We start from the raw sequence: 16561 nt of genomic DNA, 5'->3' as shown, positions 1-16561 counted from the left end.
TGTAAGGTTGCTTTTAAAGTTATTACACTGCTGGGCCGCACAGATACACAGAATGCTGGGCCGCAGATTTCAGTGCTCTGCCTTGACCTGGGAGTGTGCTAGAGCATTTACATTAGTGTGGGTAATGATGGAAATAGAAACCCAGTGATGTGGGCTTTGGCATGAATACTGGATTTGTGTATGGGGTCTCCCAGCCTACTGAAGCCTGTTCTGCTGCTGTAGCCATTGCTATAATTATCTGTGCTGGGTAGATTAAAGCTGATACAGCAATACTTATTCATGTGGGTGTAGAGTCAGACATATGTAGTAAATAAAACTAAATTTCTCCTTTGTTAATAAATGATTACCAGCAGTGCTAAAGGGATTTTTTTTCTTTTCTGTTCTTTTCTGATGACACTGTGTCATCAACTGTGGCCATACAAAATTCAGCTTCACCACAGCCTTGTTCACACACTTTATCATGCAGAGGGATAGGAACTAGAGAAGAGTTGCACGCTCAGTATACCACTGGACAAAATTTCAGGAGGCAGCTTTATCCTGTTTCTATTGTTGCTAGTTATCCTACATCCAGCCTCCTTTATCAGTGAAATATCATAGTGCCTTAAAAAAATTCTTCCTAATTAACAATAAATCTATTTCTTCCTAACTGATGAGAAACAGATTTTCTATAGATAAAATCAGTAGGATTATTTGCACACAGAGTTCTTTTTTTGTAGATGTTGGGAATAAATGTCAGTAAGTCAAGAGAGGGGTTTACATTACCAAAAAATGGGTATTCTGTAAGTCTCTAAAATTCCTCTTCTGTAGTTGGCAGTGCTCCAGTTGTTTCATGTGCCAAACAAGCTTAGCAGATCTTGGGGCTCCCTGCCATTGTGCACTAGGCCAGAACGTCCTCCCTGCTTGCTAGTGAGAAAAGAAGTGTGTATTTTGCCTGAGACTTCTGTCTGGACAACCTCAAAGGCCTGTGTTCACAGTCTACAACTGCATGAGTTTCTTGTCAGGTGAAGAGAACAAATACAGAGGGACGACAGAAAAAAATCGTGGCTCTAATGGTAGCATAAACATGTTATGGAAAGAACTGTGTTGCCTAGTACCACATTCTACCCATCCTACTAAAGCTTCTGAAGACCAGAATGAAGTATTGAAGTGTGCTACCCACAACCTCATTTTCAGGATGTGAGTCATTTGGTTTAACCCAGGTTATAATTTGAATAGATGCTGCATGCTGGATGAGACTTTCCCTTTGACTCTCTAAAGGCAGGCAAGATGTACTGGTTTCAGTTCATGGGTACTTCCTTCTATTTTTTTCAAAGGCCAGTTATTTGCTTCATCATTGAAAATGTTTATGTCCAGGCTCAACAAAGAGAACATTACTTTTTTTCAGTAAAAAAAAAAGAGGAGGCCAGTCTTGAAATTCTTCCAGGAAAGAAAAGATCCCTCCAAGTCAGTAGCAGATTTGTCACAGTAAAATTTTCAGAATAAAACCATGTATTTTAAGAGAGGGGAAACGATAACACAATAGATAACAAAATAGATAAAATAGATGTGAAAAATAGATAACAAAATAGATAACAAAAGATAACACTTCTGTTTAGAATATATATGTTTATGGCCACCGCTATAAACCCATCATTTTTAGGAGACATAAAAGGTAAAATTGAAAGGAATTTGCAAAACAATTCTGTAGATGCACATGAAAAGGGAATCCTGCTGTCTCTGTACTACTGATAAAAAAAAATTTATAGTGCTAATTGCAGAAGTTATTTAAATGCATTTTTGTCATTAAAGCTATCAATTATATGTGAATAACTCATGCACCGTAGATTTTATGAGCAAGTAGATGCCAGTTTACTCCAATGTCAGCAAAAAAGCCCCTAAAAAACAACAGAATCAGTTGGTAGAACTGAGTTATGAGAGGTCATGATACTGAGAGAGATGTCACCATTAAAATCAGCAAAAGAAAGCACAGTGCATAATTAAAATAAAGCTATGGCACTTAATGATTACAAGGTGTAATGGAATCAGGAGTCTAACAGCAGATTATGAAAATATATATGGCCCTATTATCTATAATAGTTAAAATAATAACTTACATTAACTCATATGCACTAATATGCTATGTACTTGCTCACATGATGATGTAATGCTGTGAGAAGAGTTAATTCCATTGCTTGGAGGTGGTAAATTCTCCACATGGCTTTGAAAATTTAGACCTTTATCTGAGTTGCAGACTCCATATGAAACCACAAGTAAGCAAGATAGACGATTGAACGGACTGTCAAGATGTTTCACTGCATGTGAATGTAAAAGAAAATGTGCAGTGAGGAAACAGTGTTTTGGGTGCTACAGCTGCATTTACTTTTATTAGGCTTTTTCTTAATCTGAGAGTGGTATTTAGTCTTGAATCGTCTTGCTTGCTGTTTGTACTGTGACGTGGTGGTAATTTTGGATGTATAACAGTTACTTTTGGAGAATCCAGTATTAATATATGTCTTAGGAATTATGAAAGAGAACAGTTGCCTATGATTTGAGATTTCAAGAAATAAATTGTAGTGAATTAAGATAATAGATTGCATTAAGAAAATATGCAGACCACATCATTGGTTTTTCTGCCATTGGGAGAAGAATCTTCAAGAGGAAAACATGGATATCTGCTTCCAGCAATGAAGTAATACTACTGTGGCCCTACCTGGTGTCCATACTTTTACAGCCCTGAAAAAGTCATCACACATCTACCATCAACTGTGTAAGGAATGAAGTGCAGATTACATGTACCTGGCTAAGAGCAGACTAAGCACCAACACGCAGGAAAGAAACAGCTTTAGCTGTCATAGAGTTAATAACTCAACATAGATCTGTTGCTCACATTGCTGGATTTATTTTTTGTTTGTCCCCGTAGCAGTGGAAGCATCAGGTAGGAGGTTGCCTCTAGAGGGAATGAACAGGATTAAGGAACTTTTTTGTCTGTTTGTCTTTCTTTAATAGCAAGTGGTTTAAAGCCCTTTCATTTTTTTATTCCTTCTGGAAAATTGTTAGCTTGCTAAAAATAATTACAAAAAGTAGTCACCTGCTAAACCGAAGGTTAATAGAAAATATCCTGTGTTTGTCTTGCACATAAAGGAATTGCAGAATCAGCTTCTTTGCAGAAACAAGGGAATCCTTTGACTTTGGGCAGCTGTATCGGAGAGGTGATTCACTCTGCGGGAGCACAGTGCCAGATCTTATCCTCCTTGTTCAGTTAGCTCCCAGCTGGGACTCCATTGACACCTGGACACCATTATTTAAGCATTGCATTTCAGATTTTCTGGGCTGTACTGGCCTTCGGCAGTCTTGGGATTGTAGTGATTGTTGGAGAACTGCTGAACGTAGTAGCCCAGTAGAAGTGAGGCTGCTGCAGCTGCGTGCCTCCAGGTGCAACAAGTAGCAAGGCTGAGCAGGCATTCCTGGTAGGTGCATAAGCAAACACACCGATGTGATGCACACTGGCCACATAGGTCAACACAAACAGAAACACTGCTCATGCAAACAGCACCGGTGGCCTCATCCTGTTCCCCTCTATGGCTGATTGGGATGAAAGTCTGTTAATAGGAATATGTCTATATATACAATCTGGATCCCTCCATTAGCTTGGTCTATCCAGTAAACAGCCTTGGATCCCTGGTCTCCCAGCTGCTGACACCTGGGCATGTGAGCCCCTGAGACCCACAGCCCCACTCCAGCTGTGGGTATAGACCCCCTCGCACATACCAACACATGCACAATCACATACGCTTGTCTGTGCATACATAGAGACGCCCTGACCCTATGGTCTCTTTTTGAGTTGGTCTGGACTCCCTGGTCCCTCCAATATCTGACTGTTCCAGGTGCCTCACTCTGCTTTGCAAATAACTTGCTGCCTGGCCACTTCACCTGCTCACTGGCTAGTTTGGCTTGGTGTTTGCTAGTGATCACACACTGGCACATGTATCCACACCCTGTGCATGCACTCCGGTCTCTCCAGTTGCAACACCCAGGTACCTGGGCCCTGTGACCCGTATCCCGCTCCAGCTGCTGGCGCTCAGACCTCCAGATACACACACAGCAGAGAGCCACTCTGGCAGAAGAATAGTTGGAAGTGGACTTTAATAAGAAAGCAGGACAGACTGTGGTGGTCAGGCACAGGGCATGGCCAGACGGGTGGACTGACCAGCTCCTGTTAACACACCACCAGCCCCTTTTATCCCCCCTGCTCATGTTTCCCCACATTTGTTCCTCCCCAAACCTCCTTGACTCCTCTCTCTTCCCACCTCTGGTTCCTTCCCTAAAAATCCCATAACAAGTCTTGCAAAATCACAAGATCCTCTTCCCTGCATCCCATAACGGGCCCCATGCACCAAGGCAGTGACCCCCTCAGTCTGTGAGGTGGCTGGAGAGCCTCTCTCCTTGACTCACGGTGATGCTCTACTGGGACAGCCCTGAGGACTGGATTGGAGTTTGTGTCTCCACCTGGGTTACTGGGGACTCCCTGCCGTTGTGCCCCTGGGCTCCTGTCACTGTTCCTCTGGGCTCCTTGGTGTGCATGGAGATGAGCATTTATGGGCTGATGGCTCCTCTGTGATGGCCTGTGAGGAGCCTGTTCCCCTGCCTGCTGTTGCTCTTCTGCTCTTCTTTGTGCATGCAGATGAGAGGTTAATCACACAACGTAACAGTGATTGACAGTGGTCTTGACAGGATTTTGGAGGTATCAATTAAGAGAATGAGATGTTGAATGAAATATAAATACAGCATTTTGTTATTGACTGACACAACAGTTGCTCAAGGCTTTTCAAATCTATCTGTTTTTCAGTTTAATCTCCAGGCTGTGCCTGGCTACAGTCAATTGTCTGATAAGCATGTGCTTGCTGGCCAGATGGTCATAGCAGTCACATGTATATTGGCTGGACTATCAGCATGCACTGAGCTCCGCAGTAGCCACAGCAAGTGATTTTAGTTACCAAATGGGTATGATAAGTGTTACGGGAATGGAAGAGCAGAGCTGCTTTTTTAACTGTCCTGTAAATGTTGAAACTTCTGATAAACTCTTACAAGGTTTCTGACAGTATGGTATTTCTTCTTGTCTTTTATTTAGATTCCTTTGGGACTCTTGTTCTTCCAGTAGTAAGTATTTTTTTTCCCTTTCCTACTTCTCAGAAGATGCTGACTGTCTGTAACTTTTCATCGGCTTGTGCTGATGACATGCTGATGACATGTATTTTGTATGTAATACGTGTTATTTTCACTTTCGTAGCTGAATGTATTTGTTGACCAATAAACCAAGGCGTTTTCAGATCAAGTGCTCTGCAGCTTGTTACAAATAATTACAAGATTTAGGAGCTGACTTCCAGCATCAGCACAAACTGTCTTAAAACTCAAAAATAGAACTTTGTTTTCTGTTATTTTTGACTAGCTAATACAGACATCTCTATTTTAAATGCACTATGCATCTAATTGGAGCTGAAAGAATAATACAAAATAATAATCCACATTTGAAATCAAAATAAAAAAATCTTCTTTAAGATTTGGAAATGCACATTCAGTAAAAATGGATAATATACTAATCAGTCAATAGAAATATATATTACAGAATTGTGCATTTAGGATGAATCCTGAAATTGTATAATCTAGGATGTTCAACCTAGAAGCTGAATTTAAAGAATTGTGTATTGCTGTCAAGGAAAAATGTTTTACTAAATTCTATTTTTTAAAAACAACTGTAAGCCTGAATATCTATTAAGTCCAGTAAGTTTAAATTCTGATCTCAAATAATCTGCATATCTGATGAAATCATTTGGAAATACTTGATAGGTGGATAATTAATCACAATGAGCAGTTCAGTGTTATACAGATTCTTAGCTTGAAACATACCTATCTAAATTGTCAAGTAGCAAACACAGAAATTTCCATTTAAAAAGTTAAATAGTAAATATCTTGCTGTAATTTGGCCAGGTGACACTTAAAGTGTCATTATATCTCACTATCTTTCTTCAAAATGAAATCTCATTACCACTCTTAGCCACTGTGATTTCCAAACTGAAAAACTTTGTATTTTAGGAGACTTTTTTCAATTTAATAAATAAAATTGGGATCTAATACCAAACTCAAATCCTAACTTGCCCACTGTCTTGCTGCTGCCCTAATAAAGCAGTTGAAGATTTTCCCAATAAATTCCTTGGGGACTCTTTTGAAGTTTATTGAATGCTGAGGGTGTGTTCTGGGGATTACGCAGGAGTGGTCAAGCATTATTTAGACCTCATGGTCTCCAGCCAGCCTGTCAGTTTGTGGGGAGCCATTACAGTTTGGTATAACTTAAGGTACACCTATACATGTTCCAGGGATTGAATTTATAGATTTGGCAGCCTCAGAAGTTGGGAGATTTAAAAAACGTTTCTGGGCCCTTGCAAAATCTCTAAAAGTTGGGAATATATGTTCTGGAGTGAATCATCTCATGTAACTTTTACTATATAGAAGTTAGGTGTCTAGTCAAGAGTTACTGGTCTAGATTCCCTCCATAAACAACAGAGAGAAGAGGGAGAGGATGGGTTTTCACCCCAGGTGAGGGTGAATCACCTTCTGGATTTCTCTTTCTTCTGGCTGCAGAGGAAATCCAGACAACTAGTGAAAACTAGATACCGTAGTGTTCAGCAGCTGGAATTAGGTGAGGTGAATTCCTCCCTCTCTCACTGCTGTCTGAAACTATGAAAACTAACTCTTCTTTTAATGGGAAGGTGTTTTTTTCATTAGTGTAGCTATGATACACTTACATACTGCTGAGAGTACAATTGGCTGGTGACATAACGTGGGTAATGAGTTACCAGTTTTGGCTGTCATATTTTCCAAAGGAAATAGTAGCTTCCTTGTCTGAAGCACTCGTGGCAATAACTGATGTGGTTAGCAGAAGCGCCTGAGATGGCATTTTTCTGTGTTACATTAGGAGCACCAAAATGAGGATAATTATGCCATTTGCTAATAAATAAATTTTCAGAATACATATCTTCACAATAAATTCCCAGTAGCTACTGTTGCTCATTTTTTGCTTGAGAAATGTTCTTTTTTAGAGAAGGAGTTGATGGGTTTGGGGTAAATAGTTAGTTTAATACTGACCTTCTAGAAGCACTGTTAGTCTCTGTTAGCATAGAAATGTAAAACGAGATTTGATTACACTTTAGCTGTCCTAATACGCTGTCATGACAATGCAAAGTTGATTGCTTCTGGCATTTACATTGAGAAAGAAAACAGGCAGTTTTGTCACTGAATTATAGGAAGCGAAGATCTTTGGGGAGAAATGTTAAAATATCAACAAATAAAAAATTAAAGGAGCAACTGCTATTATCTGCCACTCTTCATGATAGAAAAACGTGATGTAAAAATATATGAGATCTGTAAATGGCAATTACAGTCTTTTAAGTAAGAAATCAAAGACAGTCCTTGCAAATATGTTAAAGTTGTGCTTTAAGAACAGTATTTACTGCTACGATAATACAAAATCCCATTTTATTCACAACTTTGCCTCCCTTTTAAAGGGAATACAACCTATTTGTTAAATAATATTCTTAAATGAATTATTTTGAGCTAACTTTTGATAGATACTGTAAATAAGGCTGTTCTTCTATTTAATATATTCCAAAATATTTGGCCTCAGAGTATGAGACTGTTGAAATATGTGAATCATATGTTCTTGGCAATGTGTATACAAAAACCTACAGCTGAAGAAGATGCAAAATTAAATTCAGTGTGGTGTTTTGCACCTAGAAGTTACTTGTGTAAGTCCAGATTTTAAAGGGGACCTTTTATTTCTGTGTCATTGTATGCCTGTTCATGGGTGAAGAAGAGACTGTTTATTTTTGCTCTTGATTTTCTTTCTGACTTGTTTTTAAAAACAGACCAACAAAAAGGAGAATTGAGTTGTTCCTGATTCCCCTCTATACACAGAAGGAAACATATTTGGTATAGACATCTGTATTTAGCTCATTTGTCATTGTATGACACTTTTCCATGATTGGGAAATTCCATTAACTTGTTATATGATCTTAAAACAAAATTTAAAAGCAAAGCAGAATTTCAATACAGAACTTGTGAGGATATTTTTGAAATTCTGTGCCTTATGAGTTGCCAGATGTAATTTTCATTACTAGTGCAAAAGGAGTGCTTACTCTCCATATGTTATGCTGAAAAATGTAAGCCTCTGTCTGTTTTACTTGTCTTGACATTGAGCAGTTTTATTCCAGGTTTACACTGTTCTGACTACAAACAGAAACATGTGACTTTTAAGCTTTGTAGCAGTGCTATTTATGGGAACCAGTTTTGTATTTTATTAAACCCTTTCCTTCTTCAAAGAGATATCCCTAAGCTGATGGCATTACAGAAGCTAGAATTTGGACTGGAATGTTTCTGGGGTTATGCACTGTCTGTGTGATGTTGTCTGTCAAGGTGAACTTTCCCTGTGTACTGTAACATCTCTGCTTAGAGCCTTCAGATCCACTGTAACTGGGATTCTTCGCACCTAACTTTGGGAAATGAATGGATGCATCCAAATTATGAGCTCCAGATCTCCTTTACTCACCGGAGAGGGAAATACGTGTACCTGGTCATTCTGATCTTACATGATCCTAAGAGATGGCAGATGTCTATCTGTTCATGGACTTTAGTAGGAGCATCTAATACGCATCCTAAATAAAGCATCTCAGTTAATCATATACAAACATCTATCATTCTTTTTTTCTTTAGCATTTGGGGAAAATAATTATTTTTCTTACTAGATGAGTTGTAGTAGGTGTTGTAAGTATGACTCATGAAACCACTGAAATGAGAAAAAATCGTTCAGATTTTATTGAAAAGCAATGTCTACCTCCTGAGGATGTTTTCCTATGAATTTAGTTTTTCTACCCAAAAGGACAGGATGCTAAAGCTGCTAAAAAGAAGTGCAAGATAGAATGTGTCTTGCTGCTCTCTGGATCATCTTGAACACACATAGGTTCTTCAGTTCTTTTCTTTCCTAGAAAATTCATTATTAGAAAATGACAAAGTCTGAAAAAAAATTAGCCCCCAAAATCAAAACCAGGAAGTTTCTAAATAACTTATGAAAGAAGAGAGGGAGCATAGTATCTATGTGTATGTGAATGGTATCTGAATACATAGCTACTTATGTTATTGCAAGTAGTTGTTGGATAATTGTTGTATTGGTAATTGTAGTATGGGGTATTGCTGTATAGGTAATTGCTGAAATGACACTTCAGAGTCAGCTCAGTAAAGCTGCAGAGCTGTTTCTACAGATACAGTTGAAGAATTTGGTTTCTTACGGAGTGGGTCATTAATGTGTGAAAATACAGCTTTGGTTGCTACCAAAGCACAGTCTAAATACAGGGTTGTTCTTTGAAAAAGTTCACACTGAAAGTCTTACCCTTACACTAAAATCTTCTTTCTGTTTTTGAGAATTTACATAATTTGACAAGTTTAGGAATGGTCAGAGATCTTTATGGCAAATGTTTTTGGAATAATAACCTCTTCAATAATACTTTAGATAGTAACAGTGAGTCACTATTGTCTTTTTAGCTGCCTTTGAACAGTGCTTCTGGCGATTATGAATTACTGGTGGAAGGCCATGCTGAGGGCCAGCGCGTCTTCTCTAACCGTACCAGCCTGACATACTTGTCAAAGAGCATCTCTGTATTCATCCAGACTGATAAATCTACGTATAAACCAGGACAGGATGTGATGTTTCGGATTGTCACAGTCTATCCTGATCTCAAACCTTACAAAGCCTCTCTGAATATATTTATCCGAGTAAGTATCTGCAGGAACCTAGTTACGTGTTGGAACTTGATGTATGTTCCAGCTTTACATGCCAAATAAAGATCTTTTGAATTACTATCTAAATCTTGCCATAATAAGGCCATTCACATTTAACATGCAGCCTTACTTCACTCTTCTAGGACCCTCGGAAGAATTTGATTCAGCAGTGGTTGCTGGAGGAGGGTGATCTGGGTGTGGTTTCCAAAAAATTTCAATTGTCCATGAACCCTCCACTAGGAGACTGGTCCATAGAAGTGGAAGTGGATGTGAGTATTAACATTGCCAGTTTATAGAGATTTCCTCCCCACCCCCAGTCAATGTTCTCTACAATTGTGAATAAAACTGAGTTGAGATGTGCTTTGGTGAAGCAAAACCAGAAGTTATTAAGGGCCAAGAGATTAGAAAATCCTTCCTGCACCCCAAACCCAAGGAAACTAAGCAAAACTCATAAGGATTTCAATACTGTATGGTTTTATAAGAAAAAAAATGTAAAAGCATACATATTTTATCCTGAGATCTGGGTTTTGATTCGAAAATGTGAATATTATTTAAAAAGTGAGAGTTTTAAATACTAATATAAAAGATCTTATGGAATATTAGAATAGTTTTTTTTTAAATTCCTTTTTAAGTAAGACACTGTTGGTTTTTGTTTGCTAAGTGAATATTCAGAAATTCTTTGTGCCCTGGTATGTGGTCAGTCAGTGTCCGAAGGGATGTGGAACCACATACTGTCATTTGTAGATGTTTGTCTACTTTTAGCGGTGTTTCAGCAATTCACAATGACTGAAGCATTACTGAGAGCAAATGAATTATGCAAAATGAGATGAATAATATACCAGAAATATTGCATAACAAAATTGATGTGATTTACTTTGTGTGTTGCTCTTGATACTTTTGGGTTTTATCAGTCCTAACCATTTAATGTATGCATTCATGGTGTACTGTGAAATAGGTTGTAAAAATAGTTGGAGTTTTAGTAGTTCAAGGCTGTGTGTTGCTCTAAGTGCCTATAATTTGAGAACTGCATTTCTGAATTGGCTTGCAATGGCCATTCAGAGGCATTTGGCAAGTACCAGCGGGATTGATTTATGTCCTAACAAGATGGGCAGCTGTTGGGGCAGAAGAAGAAAAGCTGGTTTGAACTTGGGGCTCATATGTAACCTCCTGTCCCTGTGCTGCTGTTCAACAGCTTCTCAGTCCTGCTGAGACAGCTGTAATGAGGCAAAGATGCAAACTGCATCAGGGAAGTGACCCAGATTTAAAAGCATCTCTATGTTTTCTTTGGCTAACCCAGCCCAGGTTACTGATGGGATTCACAGGACGGCCTCATTCATAGCTGCGTACACACATTTCAGGGAGCAGTGAAGTGTGACTCAGAAAGGCTGGTAACAGCAGTGGGCTTCTTCAGCAGCTTTCTTGACAGAGAAAAAAATGTTTGTGAAGTTCTGTGTGGATTTCCTGCTAAGTCATGAATAATCCTGAAGTCAGGTGGACACTGCTCAAGGAACTGCAGCAGCTGTTTTCAGGATTTGACTCATTCTCTCTTGGAAGAAAACAAACAAAAAATTGGGAAAAAATATTATAAAATTAAAAAGTGTGTTAGATTTCATCTGGGCTAATGACACAACTGTGAGACAACAGACAAGTGAAGTGTGAATTGAAATCTTAGTAGATCATAGGAGTAGTATTCTAAATTTTAGCCGTCCAATATGTAGTATGAAGGGTTAGTGAATGTCAATGAGCCCGGAGAAGAAATGACAGGGTGAGAATGTCTTCTAAGTCATGAGTAGATAGGAGAAGGTAAGCAGGGAACATTTAGTTCACTCTCTTTCCCCGTGTAAAGCCTAGAAGGGCACCAGGTGAAGCAACTAAAAGGCAATTTCAAAACAATGAAAACAGCATGAACAAACTACCTAGGACATAACCAGAGGGTGCTGTGAATCCTGAAAGTTCAGAAGGGATCAGAAAGTGACTGGACAAATTCATAGAAATAAAATCCATTAAAAACTGTTAAATCGAAAGCACTGGTTCTGGAGGCCCCTGTGTCACAGGTGGGCAGAGGCTGAGAGAATATCGTGGAGAGCACAGGATCACTACCTGCTAGCCCTGTTTGATACAAGTCGCTAGGTGTTCAGTCTTGACCATTGCCAAAAATATTGGCCTAGGTTCATGTTAAATCTACTGTGGTCAAGCCATTCCTAGACTGTCTTTATTTTATTTCAATTAAATTGTCTTCCTTACTACTAAATTTTTAAAGCTTAGGGATTTGCTATAGTGCTTAGGGTGGCCTTGAATGAAACATTTGGGGTCCTTAATAGAGCTACAAATACTCCAGCAGCATGAAGAATACCCAGGGACAAACAGTATACTGCTATCAAATTGGATATCTTCCTCTATTCACCATTGTTACAGGAAACAATTTCAGCAGACAGGTGCTATAAAACATTTTTGGTACATTTAACAAGAACACTCTCTTGGGACAAGGTAAACTTGGATAGAAGAGAGATAAATTTCTTTTTTTTTTTCTGTTGACAAAGGGAGTGGTTAATATTTGGGTGTTTAATAAATGGAAAAAAATTGAAGTAAATAAATAGAAATCAAATGAGAAAGTCTAAAGTCTTGAATATTTTTAGAAAATGTAAGGATCCCAGGGAAAACATGATGGTTAATAAAAGTATGAATGATTTCCTTAAATTTGCTGGTAACAAAAGAAATTCCAGCAGTGGCAGAACCCAGTAACATGAGGAAACAGCAATTATGTGGCAGAGAGAGAAGCATTTAATAGATATGTTGGTTCTACGCTTTCAGAATGTGTATGAGATTTTAGAAGACAAGCAGAAGAAGAATATGTTCTTAACAGAAAGGAGTAGGTGAGGTAACCTGGGAAACTACAGATCTGTCATCTGGCATGAGTCTTGAGAAAAATAGTGACAAAGATGATTTGGGATTCAGCTGCTAAAGAATTAAATTCTTTAAGGCTATTATGGATTTGATTAATAAGGTAGCTTCACTGGTGTAACAGATTTTTGCAAGGGATTTGATTATAGTAAATTTTAATGAAAAATACTGATGTAAGATACATAAAGTCTGCCAAAGAAGATATGGATTTATTATTGGGTGATCATCACTCACTCAGGGTGCTTTTCTAATATAAACTGATGACAGAATTTAGAGAGTCTAAGAAGGCGGCTTCATGATGCATAAAGGGAGACTGTGGATGTTTCATTTATTGACTAGGGATCAGAAGAATCAAAAGATTACTTGATTACAGTGTGTGAATGCCATTGCAGGTTTTAAAAGGCTTTTTAAACTAGTGGAGGAAGATAGAGTATGAACCAGTTACTGGAAACTAAAGTCAAACAAATTTATTTTGGCTTATGGAAGTCTTTCATCAGTGAAACTCTCAGTCTGTGGAACAAGCTACAAATGGAAGTGAGAACTTCTCTATTACCTGATTTTTTACAACTGAGAATGGTTGCATTTCTGGAAGATGCAACTGAATACTACAGTAACCAAACCTGTGGTAAAAGGAGATCAGGGTAAATGCACACTTCAGTCATTAAGCTCTATGAACTGAAAATTGAAGTAGAGGAGAGAAGGACCAGTATATTACCCCCACAAAACTCTGTAGGCTTTAAGCCTCCGCACCCCCCCCGCCCCCAAAAAAGTTTTTTCTCACTGTGTATATCCTGTGGGAATATAACAGCAACCCAAAGCCCCACACCTAGAAGCTTACATTGCTTTCTTTCAGATTATTTTCCTGCCAACATTCATATTTGCTTTACTTCAATTTTCAAATTCTAAATTAAAAGAATATAATGGCATAATGATCTGTACAATTTCTCTGTGTGATAGCCTGCACCTACACATTACAAAATTGTCTTACATAAAACTGTCTTGGATAAGGCTGTGATGTGTACAGAGTATGTTAAATAATTTTAGAGATACTGTGTAAAACTAAATGTGTTTAATGAGTTATCTCACTATTCTTTTTCTGGTAACATGTTAAACTATTGGATTAGTGAAAAATGTAATAAACCTTGCAGAAAAAGGAAAAGAACAACTTAGCTGATGGGAAATTCTCTATAGTTCTGTTAATTAGAAGTGAGCTTCTGCCCTGAAGTACGGGGAGTCATATCGAGTGGGATTCAGTTGGAGATTCACAGCATGTACATGTCTGTATGTAAGTTACACTAAGCATTTAAGTTTCCACAGTGGTTGATGGAAATCTACTCAGTGGTCACTGAAAGCTGACGAGTAACTGAGATCACTCAGTGGATATTTCTAGTTATTGCCTGGATATTCTTAGCTGTTCTGAACCTGCCATTCAAGGGATCTACAAGTTTTCCTGTTTCATATAAAGTTGTATAGATTCACTAGTCCATTCCTGGTAACAAAAGTCCTTGAGAGCTTCCATTTAGCACTAAGGAACGCGTAGGATGTGTCTGTGTTGCAGTTCAGTGGGGCTCAGTACTTTTGTAGATACAGCTGTCTAACCTCAGCTAGTATTGCTAGCCCTGGGACCGCAGTATCCCTAACCAGCAAAGCTTTTGAATCTACTTAGGACTTCAGGAACACCTTCAGGTAGCAAACTGAGCCTGATCTCTGCATGACTTGGCTATCCTGATGTCAGAGCCTGAGCTTTTCGTTTTAAAGTGTCTTACGTCCAAACTTCCACCTGAGGTTTCACTCTTGTCTTTAAAGTGTCGTTGCTAAGTCAGTAAATAACACTTGCCTCCCACTCATTACAGATTAGTTCCCTAGTGTGCAGAATCTGAATTCCTGGAAATACTGCTGCTGAACCTCATTTTAAACCAGGTTCTGACTGCTTGCTGCTATTAACCATCCTGTAGTACCTTTTTTATAAGGGTCCGGGTGTTAGTACAGCTGTTCCAAGAAAACTCAACACAAGTCATTACAGTCGGCTTCCCAAGTCTCCATCTTTTATTTTAATTGGATAACTTTATTTCCTGCTATGGAGCCTGCTGCTGAAAGGCTTTTAGTTGCTGAACTTTATTGGTAGGTATTTTTCTTCAAAAGTTGTTCTTGTGTATAAGACATTTTATAACCTAATTGGTGGAAGCTGTTATTTGGAAATTTATGATGAAATGTTGGAGATTAATGAAGTTTCAGCTGGAATGGGGTTTTTGAAAATATTTTTGAAAAACTATTATTTTTTTAAAAAACTTCAGTTATAAAACAACTTTTAAAATCAACTTGGATTGATTATATCCTGTACACTTTAATTTTTTAACTTTTTAGGTTTTATATATGTTCTATTGCATTTGTAGTGATCTGTTATGTCTTACTGTTGGATCAACTACAGATTTCACATTTGATCAAATGATTTTGAGGTTATATCATTACTTTAAAAAGTTTCATCCTCTTTCAAAATTAATCTATAAATAATATTTCTATGATTTTCTGTGTATTCAGTAGTTCTTAAATGAGCACTGATATTTAATCAGGAACTGATAGTGTGAATACTGGTGACATTAGTAGAATCATAGAATATCATCATAGAAAGGGACCTCTGGAGATCATCTAGTCCAACCCTCAAGCGAGTGGCCTGTATGGGGGTCGAACCCGCGACCTTGGCGTTATTAGCACCACGCTCTAACCAACAGAGTTAGTAGGACTCTACTTAGTTTTTGGATTTGAACAGAAGTGTGGGAATTCATGCAGAATTTTTTTTTTTGAAGTTGTTTAATGCATAAGACAGTAAAGCATGAAAATCAAGTGATCATGAGATGTTTTTATGATTTTAATTCTGTCTAGATAAAAATCTATTTAGTCAGCTACAAAGCAAATATTGCTAACGTTGACCAGGAGATGGCAGTATAATCACAAAAAAAGAAAGAAAAAAAAAAGGAGAGAGAGAGAGAGAGAGAGAGAAGAGCCAGCATTTTGCTTTTTCAGAGCAAAGTCAGTAAGAACACACCTGTAGTCTTTAGTCTTTCCTGATGTAACTTGTGACTCATGGGTCAAAAATAGATTAAAAAAAAAAAAAAAAAAAGGATATGGGCCACATTAGTTTCAGAGACTTTCGATTGCCAAGAGGAAGTAAAAATTTGGAGAAAAATTGCTTTACCTTTCTTGTTATCTAATCCAAATGACTTCAAATGGAACAAGTTCATCACAGGAAAGCAAAATCTGGACCTCAGTTGTTAGTGATCCTTATATGTCAGGGTCTACAGCATCTAAGATGCAAATGCAGAGAGAGTCTATCATCCTCATGATCTCAGAGTATTTATATACATCTCCTTTTGGCACTCATTTTTTGATTGATGGATTTACTCTGGGCAACATGCACAGAATGTGATAGACATTTTGTGGTTTAAGCAGTGCTGATTTAGAGCAAAGTGACAGTAGTCTGGAAGGATGAGTATGTTTAAGAAGCAGAAGGAGGCATGGAAGAGTAAACTATAATAGCATAAAGCAGCACTGGAAACAAATGGAATAAGCATCGTGCTGTTTTCCTGTCCGAGTCCAAAAATATTGTCTCTCTTGGATTGTGTTTATAATTAAACACTTGTCTCAGGAGCCACCACTTCTGGAAACTGGTTTAACAACTTAAACTCCAAAGTATTTGAACAATGTTTACCAGAGAGACAGCCCTGCCCTGAGGAAGTAAAATGATGTGAAGTGATTGAAGTGCTATTACTTAGCCTATTTGGAACCAATTTGGCTGAAAAGTGTGCATTAGTGAGAAATTTGGCTTGGCGTGCAGATCATCTAGATGACTAGGGTCTTT

At 38.1% G+C, this 16561-nt stretch overlaps 1 protein-coding gene across 1 annotated transcript in view; it reads left to right on the top strand.

Annotated features, from left to right (window-relative positions):
* The window catches only part of CD109 (CD109 molecule), an 89468-nt gene that overhangs the window by 14680 nt on the left and 58227 nt on the right, over positions 1-16561 (top strand). The window contains exons 3-5 of the mRNA XM_062572848.1: positions 5108-5136; positions 9568-9798; positions 9948-10073. Coding sequence (XP_062428832.1) covers positions 5108-5136; positions 9568-9798; positions 9948-10073 — 386 coding nt within the window. The remainder of the gene's footprint in view (positions 1-5107; positions 5137-9567; positions 9799-9947; positions 10074-16561) is intronic.

The sequence above is a fragment of the Rhea pennata genome, chromosome 3 (genome assembly GCF_028389875.1).
Source record: "Rhea pennata isolate bPtePen1 chromosome 3, bPtePen1.pri, whole genome shotgun sequence".
NCBI lineage: Eukaryota > Metazoa > Chordata > Aves > Rheiformes > Rheidae > Rhea > Rhea pennata.
This window is presented reverse-complemented; position numbering and strand designations above follow the sequence as displayed.